Genomic DNA, 16,752 nt, shown 5'->3' on the forward strand with positions numbered 1-16,752 from the left:
TAATCCTCACAACACTTAAGACATAAGTACTGACATTATATTCCCATTTGCATATGGGGAAACTGAGACTGTCCAGGTACATCCACCTGGTAGAGGCAGAGTCTACATTCACATTATTCTATTTCAGGGCTGGGGATATGGCCTAGTGGCAAGAGTGCCTGCCTCGGATACACAAGGCCCTGGGTTCGATTCCCCAGCACCACATATACAGAAAACGGCCAGAAGCGGCGCTGTGGCTCAAGTGGCAGAGTGCTAGCCTTGAGCAGGAAGAAGCCAGGGACAGTGCTCAGGCCCTGAGTCCAAGGCCCAGGACTGGCCAAAAAAACATTATTCTATTTCAAAGCCTGCAGTGTTATTTGAGGGGAAATCTATTCCTCTAGGTCAACAAAAGCTTGGGTCTAAAATACCTCATCATTTGTACTAGACCTTGCACCAAGTAGACTGGCCAGACACTGAAATAAAACTCTTCAAAAGAACTCAGGAAGCCCCAGACTCTGTTTCTTATCTCTATGGGAAAGGTCACACCATAGAGAATATATCTCATCTATCTTATTGTGAGAACCTAAGGAAATAGCTCAAAGTGCCAGGATGTTCAAGTAGATTGACTGAGAGATATTTTGATTAGTAAATCACACCTCATATTCATTGAATAGCCTCATTGTTCATATTAACTAGCTCCATAACCATATAATATAAATGGAGTGTAAACCAATAACACATAAAGTTCTGGACCATTTGGACAATTGGATATGGAAGGTCAAGTTCACTCTATAAAATCCTAATTCTGCCTCCTTCTTGGCTGCTAAAACCACCTTGTTCTCCTTTCTGCCCAGACAGACCCCTTTAGCTCAAGCCCCCAGGAGCTTCTCTGAGACAGCCTCTCGAGCTCCCAAGAGAGAAGGCATTCAGAGAGCTAAGATGTAGCTTGCACCCCCTCCCTGCTGTGAGGGTCACTTCAGCAGGAAGCTGCAGCACAGAACAATTACTCCAGCCCCCCTCCCTTACTCTGAGTAGCACCAGCTCAAAGAGCCATGTAAAGGGGTTTTAGCAATTGAGCCTGGCCAAGATGTCAGGACATCTGTTTCCTTATCTCAATTTGGGAAAGTTCGTGCCATTAACTCAGAACTTCCTTTCCACTCTGGCACTATTTAATGTAATCCAGGGATCAGTGAAAGCTGCCATAACATGTCATGAGAGGAGACAACACAGGAAAGGGTGGGACAAATATAAAAGCCAAGCCTGGCGCCATCTCCTTGGGATAATTCCAGAAAAGCCAGGGGTTGACAGGAGAGTGGGAACGCAACTGAAAGAGACAGATGTAAGATGTAGAAGTTTTCACTTTTGCATAAATGCATGTAAGAACATATTCTATAATTGATATTAGTTATGATGCGCCATTCCATTAAAAATTCCCATTAAATGTAATCACTCCCATGTAACTGCTGTTTCAGTTTCATTGTATTTCATGTTATTTGTCCTCTATAGACAACAATGTAAAGCTGTTTCAAAAATACAATATCTGGAGCCAGGTGCTGGTAGCTCACCCCTGTAATCCTAGCTACTATGGTTTGAAGCCAGCCCAGGCAAGAAAGTCCAGGAGACTGATCTTCAAATAACCACCCCCAAAAAAGTTGGAAGTGAAACTTTGGCTCAAGTAGTCAAATGCTAACCTTGAGCAAAAATGGTCAGGGACAGTGCTTAGCCCTGAGTTCAAGCCCAAGGATACACACACACACACACACACACACACACACACAGAGAGAGAGAGAGAGATACACACACATACACACACCACAATACAATATCTGTATCACAAAAATGCCACTGCCTTTAATCAGATGGCATATAACTTCAAGTTAGAATAATGACAAAGTGAATGGCTAAGCCCCTAGAGCTGGTTGCCAATCTGAACTGTATTAACACCTGAGACTTTTATCTTTTATAGGTTAGAAATCCTGGATGCTTAAAAGCCAGTTATCTTAGTGACTTCCAATCCTATCTGAAAACCCATCTGGATTGGCTAGAATTAACTACCAAACACAGGCAAGGTGCTTTGGGACAGACTCTATCCTCTCTGTTCTTATGCACTTCAAAAAGTCGCCATAATGAAAAGTTTTTTGTTTTAGAGCAAAATCTATTTTAAAAATCAATTCCTTCAGGCAGCTTCATGTAAATCTTACTGTGACAGAAGTCTCTCACTAACTTGCCCTGCCCAGGAAGAATCACACGTTATTTCCCTGTTCCCAAAGCTCTGCTTACTGAATATTCTCCTCACATACCTGCCATTCGCTCGCAGCTCCTGTCCTCAGAAGGTCACTGCTGACTTCCACTCCACCATTTCTACATAGGGACCAGAGAAAATCCCTGAGCCTAATATAATCAACATTCCCATTATAGGAACTATAGTTTGAACTCAATAGTCATGACACAAAAATGCCTCTAAAAATGCTCCAAAATGCAAAATAACTTTCCAGAAATCCTAAACAGTAGACACGTGTCTGGTTTCTATTGCTTTGGCTTAGGTCTTACAGTTTTTGTTGGCACATTCAATAGCGTCCAGAGAATTGTAACTTGAATAGCAACCCAAACCAGGTAATTACTTGCCCATGGGTAGGTCTCTATGGATTGAAATGGTGGTTTGCATCCATGGCTAGCTTGATGTGTTCTGTCCCTCAGGTCATTTGTTGACTTAAACCTTTCCATTGATTTCTCCTTGATGTCATTTCTTTTCCTGCCTATTTTTAATTTCTTCCATCACAAGAATATCTCTTGGTAACATAGCCCAGAATAAATGTCCCCAACAATTCTGTCATGGGGTTGCCATGCTTTAACCCCTCCCCACATCACGTACATGTTTAATTCCACACCTTGTCTAAGCCTAAAGCTCCAGAGCTAATCAGGACCCTGCCTTCGTGGAGTTCATTAGCTCTCCTCCTCTTACAACCCCTTGACCCACTGACCAATTTTTTGCAGAAAGAGGAGGGTCTATTTAACTTCAGCTTTGGCTTAGATTCAAGATCATTGTTGTTAGACTTTGGTTTAAAATTTTGTTTATTTTCAGAGAGACGCATGGACACATAATGTATATCAATAAAAGCAAGACTTGCACAGTAGCTCTTCTGAGAAAATTTGGGGGAGGGGGTGTTTTAAGCCATTCCCACTAGAGGGCACCAGACCCTGCACTTATGTCCTAGGTCCTAGGTCACCTCTATAGCCACCTGCCTGCTCTACTTCCATACTGTCCTCTCCACTCCCAGCCCTAGGGTTCTGTGATGGTTTTCAGCATACACAAGATCCAGGAAGAACTTGGACTTCTCCTGAATAGAGTAGAGCAATAAGAATTCCTGAGGGGCTTTGAGCCTTCCATATGAATGGAGCTAAGCCTCTGTCTTCCTTAGTAGCTTTAGGCCTTGATGCAAATACTAGTTCTAACATTTCAGCAAACTGAGGGATCTGGAGGTAAGCACACTGATCACAGGGACTCTCGTGAGAGGGGTGGATGTGCTCATAACCAATGTGCTACATGCCTTCCAAGCCATTACTGTATATTGAAAACCTGTTCTCTCGTGTTTATTTCATAGGTTAGGAAACACTGACGACCAGACTTACCCAAGTTGGAAGCTTCTCTTGTTCTGAAAACCAACATAGCCAACTCTTTGGGCAAGAATTGCTGTGGACCATTAATAGTCACCTTAGTCATGAGTATAGCACTCTTCTTTCTGACCCCTTTGGAGAAACAGCCAACTGTAGGAAGTAGTTTATCTCTCAGTCCTATCAATTCCCTCTCAACCAGATGAGGCACACAACTCTGGCCTACAGAGTTTAAAGTTCATTGCAGCAAACCAGAGACCAAATACCATAAGGAACTCTGAGGCCTCTAGCGAGGCCTGGGGCTTCGGCTGGCTGATGGGGGCAGGGTTATGCTGCAGGAGTTTGTCTGGATACATGCTGTCAGGGAGGGAGCAAAACTCTTGGGGAATCTTCCTAAATTTCATCAAGGTCAAATTAGAGTGGAGGTAAAGTGGTTACAAAAAAAAAAAAAACAGCAGGGCTGGGAATATGGCGTAATGGTAAAGTGCTCGTCTCATATACATGAAGCCCTGGGTTCGATTCCTCAGCACCACATATATAGAAAATGGCCAGAAGTGGTGCTGTGGCTCAAGTGGTAGAGTGCTAGCCTTGAGCATAAAGAAGCCAGGGACAGTGCTCAGGCCCTGACTCCAAGGCCCAGGACTGGCAGAAACAACAAAAAAACAAAACAAACAACAACAAAAAACAGCACTCACTCACTTGGACTATAGACCAGCCCTCTGGCTCTTGGTATTTCATGGTTTGCATCATGATCTTGGTTCTCCCTGTGCTTTGATAAAATTATGGAGTAGATATGTTTCTTTGTGTCACTGGGTCACAATCACATGATCTTGTCTGAAGCCCATGATTGTGTTGAACACGGCCCAGCTGCGAGTTCCAGGCCAGGTCCTGACACAGCAACCCCAGGCAGCTATCTCTCAGCCAGTTCCTTACTGTCACAGATTTGTTTTTTCCTTTTCTCACCTCTCTTCAGCTTTGTTTCATGCCTGGGAGATGATACTGTGGCCAGGAGTTTCTAATTATTTGAGCAACTAGCTATGACATGCTTTTTCCACTGTTTTGCATTGGTGGATCTCTCTCAAGGACTTGAGGAGCAGAAGCCTTCAAATGCCATTGATTGACTGGCATCCAGCCAACATTCTACCCACCTCTAATACCACCCATCAGGGAAGTCACAGGCAAGCCTTAAACTTGTGTCCTATTACTTCTGATCCTTTGCTTTCCACATACCACATGGCAGCATCTGGAGACCAACCCACACCAGAACGTGGACTTGGAATCCCAAGTCCAAGGTTTGTCCATGCAACTAGGAAATGTGCCTAAAACTCTCCTAGCAGGGCAACAGAGTCTGTATGCTGCTGCTCAACTGGAAGTGCTTTTATATGTTGACCCAGCTTTTAGATAACTCTGCAGGACAAAGGCACAAAGGGATTGTAAGGAGGTAAGGTGTTGTAGCTATTATATAAGGGGCCCAGGAGTACAAGATAAGGTAATAAGCCTTAACCTTTTCCCCTCCTCTTACCCTTGAATCCATTGACCTTTATTCTCCCACATTCTGTACATGTAGGTATATAGGTATAGGTATCCTGAGATCAGGTTCTGCAGCTCAGTTCTTATTTTACAGACCATTACAGGCTCCTCAGATGCCATATCACTTTAAGTCCAAGTCGACATGTGAACATCTGGGGGATTTTCCATCCTTTCTATAGTCCTCACCGTACATCTGCTGAAGCCCTGTGTGTCCATGGAGGTACAGACCGAGTACTTACACTGGCGATTCATGCTTGTGTTGTTTTCTTTGGAGACGGGTTAAAAGACAGATACGCAGGTGTGTGTGTATGCACGCGCGCACGCACATGCACATGCACACACATGCATGCATGCTAGTCCTGGGGATTGAACTCAGGGCCTGGGAACACTTTTCCTGAGATCCTTTTGTTGAGCCACAGCTCCATTTCCAGCTTTTTGGTAGTTCAGTGGAGAAAAGAGTTTCATGAACGTTCCTGCTTGGGCTGGCTTTGAACCATGATCCTAAGGTCTCAACTTCCTGAGTAGCTAGGATTACAGACATGAGCCACCAGTATCTGGCTTAGAAGTGATTTCTTTTTGAAGAGTTTCCTAAGAGTTTTTGAGTAATTTGTTCTATGGAGAGTAATAGCCTCTTCATCACATAGGTTTTATAGTTCACTTAAAGACTTGATTTAGCTGGGTGTGGTGGCTTCTTCCTGTAAGTCTAGCTAATCAGGAGGTAGAAATAGCAGGATCAAGGTAAAAGAGAGAATTCTCAACTGAAAAACTAAAGCAACAACCTGAGACAAATGGCTCCAGATAGAGTGCTTGCCTAATAAGCATGAGAAGTCCCAAGTTCAATATCAATACCACCAGAAGACATACATGTACATTCACACACACACACACACACACACACACAACACACACACACACACACACACACACACACACGTCTTTCTAGTCCCCTTAGAGTGGAAAAGTCAATTCTCAACCTTAAAACAAATGTACTTTAAAGTATCCAGTTTGCTGTAGAAACTATCAAACCCCTTCAAATTCCTCTTGTGTTTATTTAGCATAGTGCAGACACTCTCCACTCCACCCTCGAATTCTTGTGTTTCTTTTTAGTTGGCTCAGCACACAGAGCTCTCCCTGTGCGGTCCACCAAGAGAGATATGAAATATAGTTGGGTTGGTTCACAGGAGAAGAACTCAGTTAAGTACATAGAAATTGTGACTTTAACCATCCATCAAGTATTTTACTTCCAGCCAAGTCAAATCTAGGTCATGGTTTTTGTTTCTAAGACCTCTACTACCACAAGGGAGGTAAGAACAAAATGGGATTGCCACAGCCTTTACACTGAAGAGCTTCTGTGGATTTCACATCACCGTATATCTAACCTGTATGCTCTCTAGGGAGACAAAAACAGTGAAAGAGGGGTTGGGGATATAGCCTAGTGGCAAGAGTGCCTGCCTCGGATACACGAGGCCCTAGGTTCGATTCCCCAGCACCACATATACAGAAAACGGCCAGAAGCGGCGCTGTGGCTCAAGTGGCAGTGTGCTAGCCTTGAGCGGGAAGAAGCCAGGGACAGTGCTCAGGCCCTGAGTCCAAGGCCCAGGACTGGCCAAAAAAAAAAAAAAAAAAAAAAAAACAGTGAAAGATGTGTACTTATAATTTATAACTCGAATAGAATCCCCCAACGTTAATATGATTTTATTATAATCATATGGAAAATGAACACAAAAAATAGAAACCCTTGTTATAAAATCTAATACCATTTCTGACACTGGTCTCTCAACTAACATTAGTTTCTAAGCTACTCATGTGTTTGGTTCAAAACAATTTAAGTCAGAAGGTCACCTGAAAATAACAACACATGTTGTTAACCAATGAAAATATAGCTTTTACATAGCTTGAAGACTCTTATGCCAATGGGGGTGGAGGCAGGGGAATGGTAGAACAACTATCTATCTAGCAAGTGCAAGGACTGGGGTTCAGACTTCAATACTGAAGAATATGTATTCTCATTTATTTTTGTAAGTCTGGTTAGGATCTAATGATTTGGGTGTCATATAAACAAACTGTTTAGAAACATGTCATTTCTGGCTGGACACTGGTGGCTCACTTGTGTAATCCAATCCCAGGAGACTGAGATCTGAGGATCAAATCTGGAAGCAAGCCTAGATAATTAACCACACACAAAAAAACAACAACACAAAAAATCTGAAGTGGAGCTGTGGCTCAATTGGTAGAGTGCTAGCCCTGAGAGAGGAAAAAAAGTCAAGATAAAGGGCCCAGGCCCTGAGTTTAAGGAGGGGGGGGAGAGAGAGAGAGGAGAGAGGGGGGAGGGAGGGAGGGAGAGAGAGAGGGAGAGGGAGAGAGAGAGAGAGGAATGAAAGAAACAAAGAAGAAAGAGAAAACAAAAAAATGTAATTTCATAAAATGTATCATTAGGGCTTCCAAATATAGGCTCTTTGATGATGAGGCAAGACACTCAAATCCTTTGCTACAATGTAGTAGATTCACACTTTATCTTATTGCATTATCCATAGGAGCTTGGAGGAAGGCTAAGGCAATGACAAATGCAGACAGAAACCTCCCCCAAGAAAGGAAGAAAGGAATAAGCCCCAATGCCTGGCACAGTGACACTCACTGCCCACCACCAGTAGGTTCCCACATTATTGCCATATCTTAAAACATAAACTTCTTTTCCACACAGATTTTTCTTCTGAGGTAAATGAGACAGAGGACCCTCTCTGTCTCACCTTTCTATTTTCTCACTACTCCAAAATGCCTCATACCCAAAAGGTGTTAAATAACTAGTTGCTTACAAAGTCTTCTACCCAGGCCATCTTAGGGTAGATCTAAGGAGTTTGCTTAGCGTTGAGTCAACATTCAAAATTTTCTTTCAAGAAAAAGAAAACTCGAAAATATTCTCAAATAAATAAAAGTAAAAATGAGAGGCTGTAATCTGTTTCAGAGTTTATAGGTCCATGAGAAAGAAGATAGAGAAGGCAATTTGGAGGGGGAAAAATAGGAATACTTCTCATTCTTCAGAAACTGGTGGCTTGGAAGTGCTGACAGTCCTTTCCTAGAAACCTCAATTGACAGATAAAGGTTCAAAGAAGGCTTATAAAAGTACAACCCACACCCAAGATAGTCTCTTTATTTTCCCTGGCCAGGCAGGCAGATAACCTACCCAACAACCTTTGTTGCTCCTCAGTCAGGTTCAACTGTATGGCCTCTTCCACAGATGACAGAAACCAGAAGGCTCAGCACTTACAGAACAATCCCATTTCTGGTCTGTGGTGGTGCATTTCCATAATGGAGCCCAGGCATGAATTCCGATGATAACCCCGTCTGTGCATAGACCAGTGGAAGTGACAGGCTGGGAAAAGTCCTATCTAGGACAACTATAGGTTGTGCTCTGAGAACTCAGGGGTAGAGACTTACACCTGCCACCTTCTGGGCAGGGCACAATGTATACTCAGCTATAGATTCTAGAAACTATGGTCTCCATAGTTCAGCCAAGGAACCCAGGGCCAGAACTACATTTCTACTCTTTCTGTAAAACCAGATGCTAATGGGACCACAGGGCTGGAAGCCCGTTCCTTCTTTTGGGAATGGAGCTTTCAGTTGGGCACTAGGGGCTCATGCCTGTGATCCTACCTGCTCAGGAGGCTGAGATCTGAGGGCTGTGGTTTGATATTTCCAATGAACCACCAGAAAGCTGAAAGTGAAGATGAGGTACAAGTGGTAGAGCATCAGCCTTGAGAAAAAATAACTAAGGGACAAGCACCCATGACAAGAGGAATCCATTGTTATGTCTAAAAGCTATCCCCTAAATTTTTTTCATTGATTTTTCTCAGTGTGCTACTTCCTAGGACTTTTTAAAAAAAATGTATCCTCTTACTAAAAAAATGCATTATCTCAAGAACATTAATTATTGTCCTCCTTGAAAATAGCATTGCCTTTACAAATCACAACAATCAAAATCTTTACATTTCTACTACTTCAAAAAAAAGTTTAGAATGAGGACGTGGACAGGAAACTTTCATGAGATTGACATTATTGCTTACAGTGCTTGAATTGGTTACATGGGAGGGAAAAAGAAACCGAAGACGCACATATTTAAATAAAAGCTACAAGTCCTTTTTTTCCTTTTCTTTCTTTTTTTTTTTTTTTTAGCAACAAAAATCAAGTGAATGCCACAAACATACTATTTTGGTTACACAGAAATGGGAGCCAAAAATAAATTAATGTAATACTAGAAAACAGAAATTTAATTAGACAGAAAAATAGGAACTAATTGTGCCTGACCCACGCCATCTGCATGAGTTAATCACAATAGTGCTGATAAATGCCTTGATCCGACGGCAGCAAACCAGGGGGGAGGATGTAGTGCACAATACTTTAATACACATGAATATACAAAGTTGATCAAAATGTAATGTTTAAAGATAAAATCCATCTGTAATAAAGCTACATTCCAATATCTAAAATAAGCCCTATGCGCCAGTTAGAACATAGTTCTCTGTTAGGCATGCCCATGAAATTAAGGGTAACCATGAAAATAATCGCATAGGAACCATTTCTGTCATTTCCCCCCATTTCATCATAAATCCAAAATATATTCAGGCCCTAAAACCACACAATTGGCTTCCTATTCAAACAACACCCCATGTACTGTTTGTTCCTTGCTTTCCTCATACCAGTCCACTTCATGTTGCATTGGAAAAAAAAAAAAAACTCCATCAACATAACAGGACTAGATGTCAGCACTTTACAAAATCCACTTGCAAACAATTTCTTTTTCCACATATTGTGCCAATAACCTAGATGCTAAACTAGTAAGTGACCAATAAAGCAAATATTTCTTCTTTTTTAAACATGTAAAACATTGTAACTTGTTTTTAAACACCCAGCAGTTACAGAAATACAGCATGCCTACTCCCTCCTGCTGGAGTAGGGCCCTCATTTAAACCCCCAGGCATCCAGGACGTATTGCTGAACCTTTGTGCTGTCATCGTGATCTTGAAATGGTCCCACACCCCCCATACCATTCTCTGCAGTATGCTAGGAATGAGGGATGGCAACGTAGGAACGTGCTTACAGGATATTGTCTTTATATGAAGAAAAATGAGGGGAAGGTAGCTGCCAAATGTTTGTTTTGTTTACTGAAGAGGAAAAGATAAGGAAATACCAGATAGCTCTAAATTAAAGGGCAAAAAAATTGATGTGAGTACTGATTGAGAAATATGACAAGTCTTCACTCTTCTTGTATCTCACAATCATTTGAATGTCTATTATATTCTCCATATTCATCTCATCTTTTTCCAAAAATATATTCATGAATACTGAATTTTAACTGACTTTCTATTAAAAGCAATTACTTCAGTTCAATCACTGGGGAAAAGTTCTTTACACATTCCAAAGGGGAAAGAAATACATTGAGCCTATAACATTATTTAAATATTACTTCTACCAACTTGTAATTGAAACATTTTTTGCCTAATAAATTAGCTTCATGAATTGCTGGGAAAAAAGGTTTCCAAAGGTACTTTTAATAGTTTTCTTATGATTCAACTCCAATATGTTCTAGATCAACCATCATTTTCATAAATTTTGTAATCTACAGTCAAACCTATGAAGTGTGTGTAGCAAAAACATTTCCCTATATCAATTAGCTTCACATGGAAAGTGCTTTTCCTAAAAGAATAAAGACTCACCTCCCAGGTAAGAGATTCTGCATATGTTTTATGGAGGGGAAAAAGACAAATATTCATAAATATGAATTTGCCTCTAATCAAGGCAAAGTACATTTTTGTTACTTATATAAAACAATAACATGATCACCCTGTTTGTCTTCTCCAGTGAAGAGTAAAAATATTTAACTTCAAGCATGAACAAATGAAGTATTGGCATGCTTAAGTTCGAAGCAAAAACAGTTCAAGATATTTCAAAGTAAGAAATCCAGTTTTCATCACAATAAAGTGCTATCCTCTTCATTGTTGTAAAATGGCCACTAACATCTTCAATTTGTGTTTTAGTTCACATTATGCCAAGAGTTCGCATGTTCACTAGCTCACTGCTGTACTAGGAAACAAAATAACATGTTCACAGTATACCGCAGAATATGGAAGTCAACTGAATTCCTGAAGAGAGCCAAGATTTATGACTCATTTGTAGGAAACCAAAAACCAGCTCCATGAGGAAACACCAAATCGACCCTTTGAATAAAAGGTACCAGTACTCAAAGCTCTAATAAATACATACATAACAAAAGTGAAAACAAAAATAATTATAGTGAGATGAGGTTCTTCCAAACAACGGTCTTGTCAAGCATTCTAGGAATCTGAGCCAGAGACAGAGCCGCCATGTTGCCATTCTTCCACCTACCCACTAACACTTCCTGTGGCCCCACCCACACCCAGCTAACTCCAGCATGCCCTCTCCTGAGGGTTGTTTTTTTTTTAGCTCTGGGGCTTGCCTGAGCTTCAGTAAACAGACAGAAAATGTGTTAAGAATGAAGCTGTAAAATGTGGCTGATGGTTGGGGAGGTGCAGTACTCTTGATGTGCTTGGTGTGGAAGGATGTTGGTGCTGACCGGCTAAGAGATGTGCCAGAGGCAGTCAACGTGGTGTTCCAGGCCCGCCACCACAGACTGTGAGACGTCAGCAGGATTTGAAAAATAGCTTGAAAAGCTTAGCAGGGCCAGATACAGGATACACATAACTCACAGGACCTTACAGAAGAAAAGTGTCACTAAAAATTAACAGCATCAGGTTATTCTCCTGAAACTTGGGTTTTGGTAGAAAGATAAGAAAAGTAACTTTTCACTGTCCATAAAAATCTTCTTCTTCTTGGCTCTGCCTGCCCTGAGCTCCAGAATTTCTTAGCCCCTGGGATGCTAGTGGAGAGGTAAACACAACCTGATGTGGATGCTAGATGTCAGACACTGCAAACAGCTTCTCTTCACCCTGTTCCTTGTAGAGGATGTTTTAGAGGATGTTTTCGGTTACCCATTCTTACACATTTTCACTTGCATACACTTAAAGCTTATGGTTGCAGACTTCAAAGGTGACCATCTACCCAATTCCTCCATTCTTCTGTCAGAAAAAAGGAAGATGAGATTAAAAAACAAATAGGTAGCAATGCTTCCAGGGAAAAGCTAAAGGAATGTATTATAAGGAAACCCCCAGAAGCCATTTAGGAAGTTTAGCCAATACTCAAATTGGACTGGAACATTCATAGAAAATGCCACTCTAATTCAGTCAGACCTAACAAAAATGGCAGAGCATTTAACCAAATCCTAAAATTAGCAACTGTGACTCATATAAACCTTACTACACTCTGATTGCAGTTAGCCCTACCTCAGACCAAAAGACAACCAAGACTAAATGCTGCATGGAAAACAATGAAGGGAGAAAGCTTAACACAGCCAGACCGCTGAGACTCAGAGTGACAGCTTTAGCGGGCCACTGGGAAGAAGGAGGTCGGCAGAGAAACCAGGTAATAGTGCTTTGAACATTTTCCCCCATGTGATTTAGTCCCACAATTCTTTAAGTTATTCTCTTGACTGGTAGAATAAAATATATCCAGATTCTGAATTTTTTGATATATCTGATGTCAGGCCATAAAATTCTTCAATAGCTTGAGCATCTATTTTCTGCAACAGAGGAAAAATGAAACAGCATAATTATTTACTGGGAAAAGAAAAACTAATAACATATACCATAAAATTAGCACTATACATACCACAATTAGGAATTTTTATGGGCATGGTGTGTGTGTGTGTATGTATGAGTGTGTGTGTGTGTGTGTGTGTTGCTGGGCATTGAACACAGGGCTTCATGCATGATAAGCAAGTGTTCTAAAACAGCTACATGCCAGCTTCACAATTAGGATCTTTGGATAGCAAATGGTTAATTGCACAGACTTTAACAGAAAGACATCATTACATAAACTGCAAATCACTAGGGGAGAAAGGCCATCCTTTCATTTATCAACAACCTACTCAAAGAAGCCAAGAATTCTGTCTTTCAAGAAGTAAACTACAGAGTCTGGGAATTGTTTTACTTGTGTTATTCTACTCCATTTTACTTAATTTGTTAAAACAGTTCATATCTTTGCAGAATTCACTCCAGATAGTATTCCTTTACAGCAAAATAAATATATGAAATTGGTGTAAAGATTTCCAGGTCCAAGAGAAGGACATATAAACATCTGGGTGCTGGTGGTTCACACATATATTCCTAGCCAATCAGGAGGCTGCGATCTGAGGATTAAGGTTTCAAGTCAGGCCAGGCAAGAAAGTTCGTGAGACTCTTTTTTCTTTTTTAATTTTTTTTCTTATTTATTGTCAAAGTGATGTACAGAGAGGTTACAGTTTCATACGTTAGGCATTGGATACATTTCTTGTACTGTTTGTTACCTCCTCCCTCATTCTCCCCTCCCCCCTCCCCCTTTCCCTTTCTCCCCCATGAGTTGTTCAGTTGGTTTACACCAAATGGTTTTGTAAGTATTGCTTTTGGAGTCGTTTGTGTTTTTATCCTTTGTCTGTCGATTTTGATATTCCCTTTCACTTCCCTAGTTCTAATACTAGTATATATAGTATCCAGTGTACTCAGATGAGATACAGTGATACAACCACAGGAAGGGGACATAAGAGGATCACCAACAATAGAAGCTAGGTTTCACATGGCATGTTGAAAGTAATTATAACAGTGATATATCACTCGTTTCCATAACATGGAGTTCATTTCACTTAGCATTATCTTATGCATTCATAGGGGTATACCTATTAGGCTCTTGTGATCCTCTGCTGTGACTTGCCTAAACCTGTGCTAATTATTCCCAATAAGGGAGACCATAGAGTCCATGTTTCTTTGGGTCTGGCTCACTTCACTTAGTATAATTTTTTCCAAGTCCTTCCATTTCCTTACAAATGGGGCAATGTCATTCTTTCTGATAGAGGCATAAAATTCCATTGTGTATATGTACCACATTTTCCTGATCCATTCGTCTACTGAGGGGCATCTGGGTTGGTTCTACATTTTAGCTATGACAAATTGTGCTGTGATGAACACTGTTGTGCTGGTGGCTTTAGTGTGTTTTGTTTGTGGTCTTTTGGGTAGATGCCCAAAAGTGGGGCTGCTAGGTCATGGGGGAGCTCTGAGGAATAGCCTTCTGAGGAATCACCATACCGCTTGCCAGAGTGGCTGAACCAGTTTACATTCCCACCAACAATGAAATAGGGTTCCCCTTTGGCCACATCTCCTCCAATATTTATTATTGTTAGTGAGACTCTTATCTCCAATTAACTACCAGAAAACTGGAAGTGGCACTGTGGCTCAAGTGGTACAGTGATAGCCTTAAGCTGAAGAGCTCAGTGATATTGCCCAGACCCAGAGTTCAAGCCCCATAACCAGCCAAAACAAACAAACATATAAACAACTTTCAATTATAATCAATACAAGAAAAATCTGCTATAATAAGAGGATATTAATAGAAATCTGAAGTCTATGATCTGGCTCTATATCAGAGAGGCCTACAGTCCCAGTAGCAAGCAGTATCTCACGTTAAATAGCTATGTGACTTAGGGCAGCCTAATGTTTCAGAGATGCCATGTCTGTGGCTGGCCAGTAACAAGAGCACAGTAGCAACAACTCTACAATCACAATTCTTCCTCATGGAGAAAGAGGATCAGGAGAATTTAGTTTTGGTAGAAATGTAAGATGTTTTCAAGTCAGATTACAGGGAAATAGGCTTAGTTCAGAAAAATGTCAGAAGTGGATTTTGTCCAAAATCCTATATATACCTTATGCCTACTGGAAAATAATCTGCATACCAACCTCTACAATGTCGTCATCAAACAAAAGCCAGAAGCCATGGCTTTTCACAATAGTGATATAATGCCCTCGATTTGGACCACTGGAAAAGAACAAAGGAAAGAAAGTGACCAGAGTGTCATTTACTTTATAAAACTCTTTTAGCTCTTTATTAGCTGAGATTTCCACAAGAGGAGAAAACTAGTGTCATCAAGACAAAGCCTAGTACAGTGACACTTACCTGTAGGTTCATTTATTCAGGAGGCTAAGACAAGAGAACCACTTGAACCTTCAACTTCAAGGCCAGCCTGGGCAACATAGTTAAGATCTCATCTCAAAAACATAAATAAAATAAGAACTTGGTACAGCTCCTGTCACAAGGCAGATGAGAAGGGTGCCAGCAATGGCAATAGGGAAGAACTATACGATATACAAAAGAGCTGTCTTCTAAAAACTTAAGATCTGAACAGAGAAAATAGATATTCAAATTTAGCAAACGTTAACAAAGAGTTACTGTATATCTACTATGTGTCAAAAAAAAACTGAACTAAACAAAATCTCTGCTTTCTTGGGGCTTGATGCTACAGGCCGAACATATCTCTCACAATTCATGTATTAGACACTTAATCCCCAATTCAACAAGAGTTTAGAGGTTGGAGGTAGGATCTTGGTCTTGTTTCATTTTGTTTTTGAGACAGAGTCTCGCTCTTTAGCTCAGACTGCCCTCAAACTCATAATTCTCCTACCCTGGCCTCTCAAGTGCTAGAATTACAAGCCCGAGTCACCAGAACACGGATTGTCAGATGTGACACTGTACTTTCTGAGCCATCTACCCCAGTGTGAAAGGAAAAATAAATTAGCCAATCTCCCGCATGGTTGAGGTACCATCTTGGCATAGGTACAATCATAACATCTGATCCAGGTAGACAGAGAGGAAAAGATATTCTGTCTATGGCCACCAAGCCAGAACCCATGCAGACAGGGAAAACAGCCCCTATCCCAAGAGAAAGCACACACCCATTCACCTATCCCAACCCCACAAAGGAGAGCAAGCAGGAGGATTTTCAACAGATTTTCTCATGCATCTGTCAAGACATGGAATAAAAAAAATATTTGCTCAAGGGACTTGCAGTCAAAACACTTTGCTTAGCCATATCTAGAAGAGTTCTCTTTTTCTCCCCTAATTGTATACTTATTGCTAAAAACTGCAAAAAGAATATGTTTAGAATAGACTTTGGTGGGGGGGGGGGGGGGCGGTGCTGCTTCTGGGCCTTGAATTCAAGGCCTGGATGCTATCCTTGAATTTCTTTTGCTCTCTATCACTAGAGCCACAGCACCATTTCTGGTTTAGGGGCGATAGTTTATTGGCGATAAGAGCCTCATGGATTGTCCTGCCTACGCTGGCTTTGAACCATGATCCTCAGATCTCAACCTCCTGAGTAGCTAGGATTACAGATATGAGCGACTGGTACCCAGCTTAAGATTTGATTTTTATCACTTGAAATGCCACAAAATTATTAAAATCTGTTTTACTGCTTCCAGTTTGTATTTACTCATTATAAAATACATGAGGTATCATGCCACATATATTATTTTGGCTGTTTGAAAATGAAAATTACAACAATTGAAGCATAAGCATTTATTTTATTTATGAGTTTTGTTGTTGTTAATGGTACGAGAGCTTGAACCCAGGGCTTTGCACTTGCTGGGCAGCCACTCTACTGCTTAAGCCGTGCTTCCAACATTATTTAAAACTCATCATAAACATCATATCTACACAAAGGAAACTCATTAACTTGCCTCCCAGAACATTTGCTTC

The 16,752-nt window shown here is 40.9% G+C and overlaps 1 protein-coding gene across 2 annotated transcripts in view; it reads right to left on the reverse strand.

Annotated features, from left to right (window-relative positions):
• Positions 1–9,796: 9,796 nt before the first annotated feature.
• Usp46 (ubiquitin specific peptidase 46) overlaps positions 9,797–16,752 on the reverse strand; it is a 60,555-nt gene continuing 53,599 nt past the window's right edge. For both annotated transcript variants that reach the window (XM_048363914.1, XM_048363913.1), the window contains 2 exons: positions 14,958–15,036; positions 9,797–12,772 (listed from right to left, as the gene is read on the reverse strand). In XM_048363914.1, coding sequence (XP_048219871.1) covers positions 12,671–12,772; positions 14,958–15,036 — 181 coding nt within the window. In that variant the 3' untranslated portion in view covers positions 9,797–12,670. The remainder of the gene's footprint in view (positions 12,773–14,957; positions 15,037–16,752) is intronic.

Source organism: Perognathus longimembris, chromosome 16 (genome assembly GCF_023159225.1).
Source record: "Perognathus longimembris pacificus isolate PPM17 chromosome 16, ASM2315922v1, whole genome shotgun sequence".
Classification (NCBI taxonomy): Eukaryota; Metazoa; Chordata; class Mammalia; order Rodentia; family Heteromyidae; genus Perognathus; species Perognathus longimembris.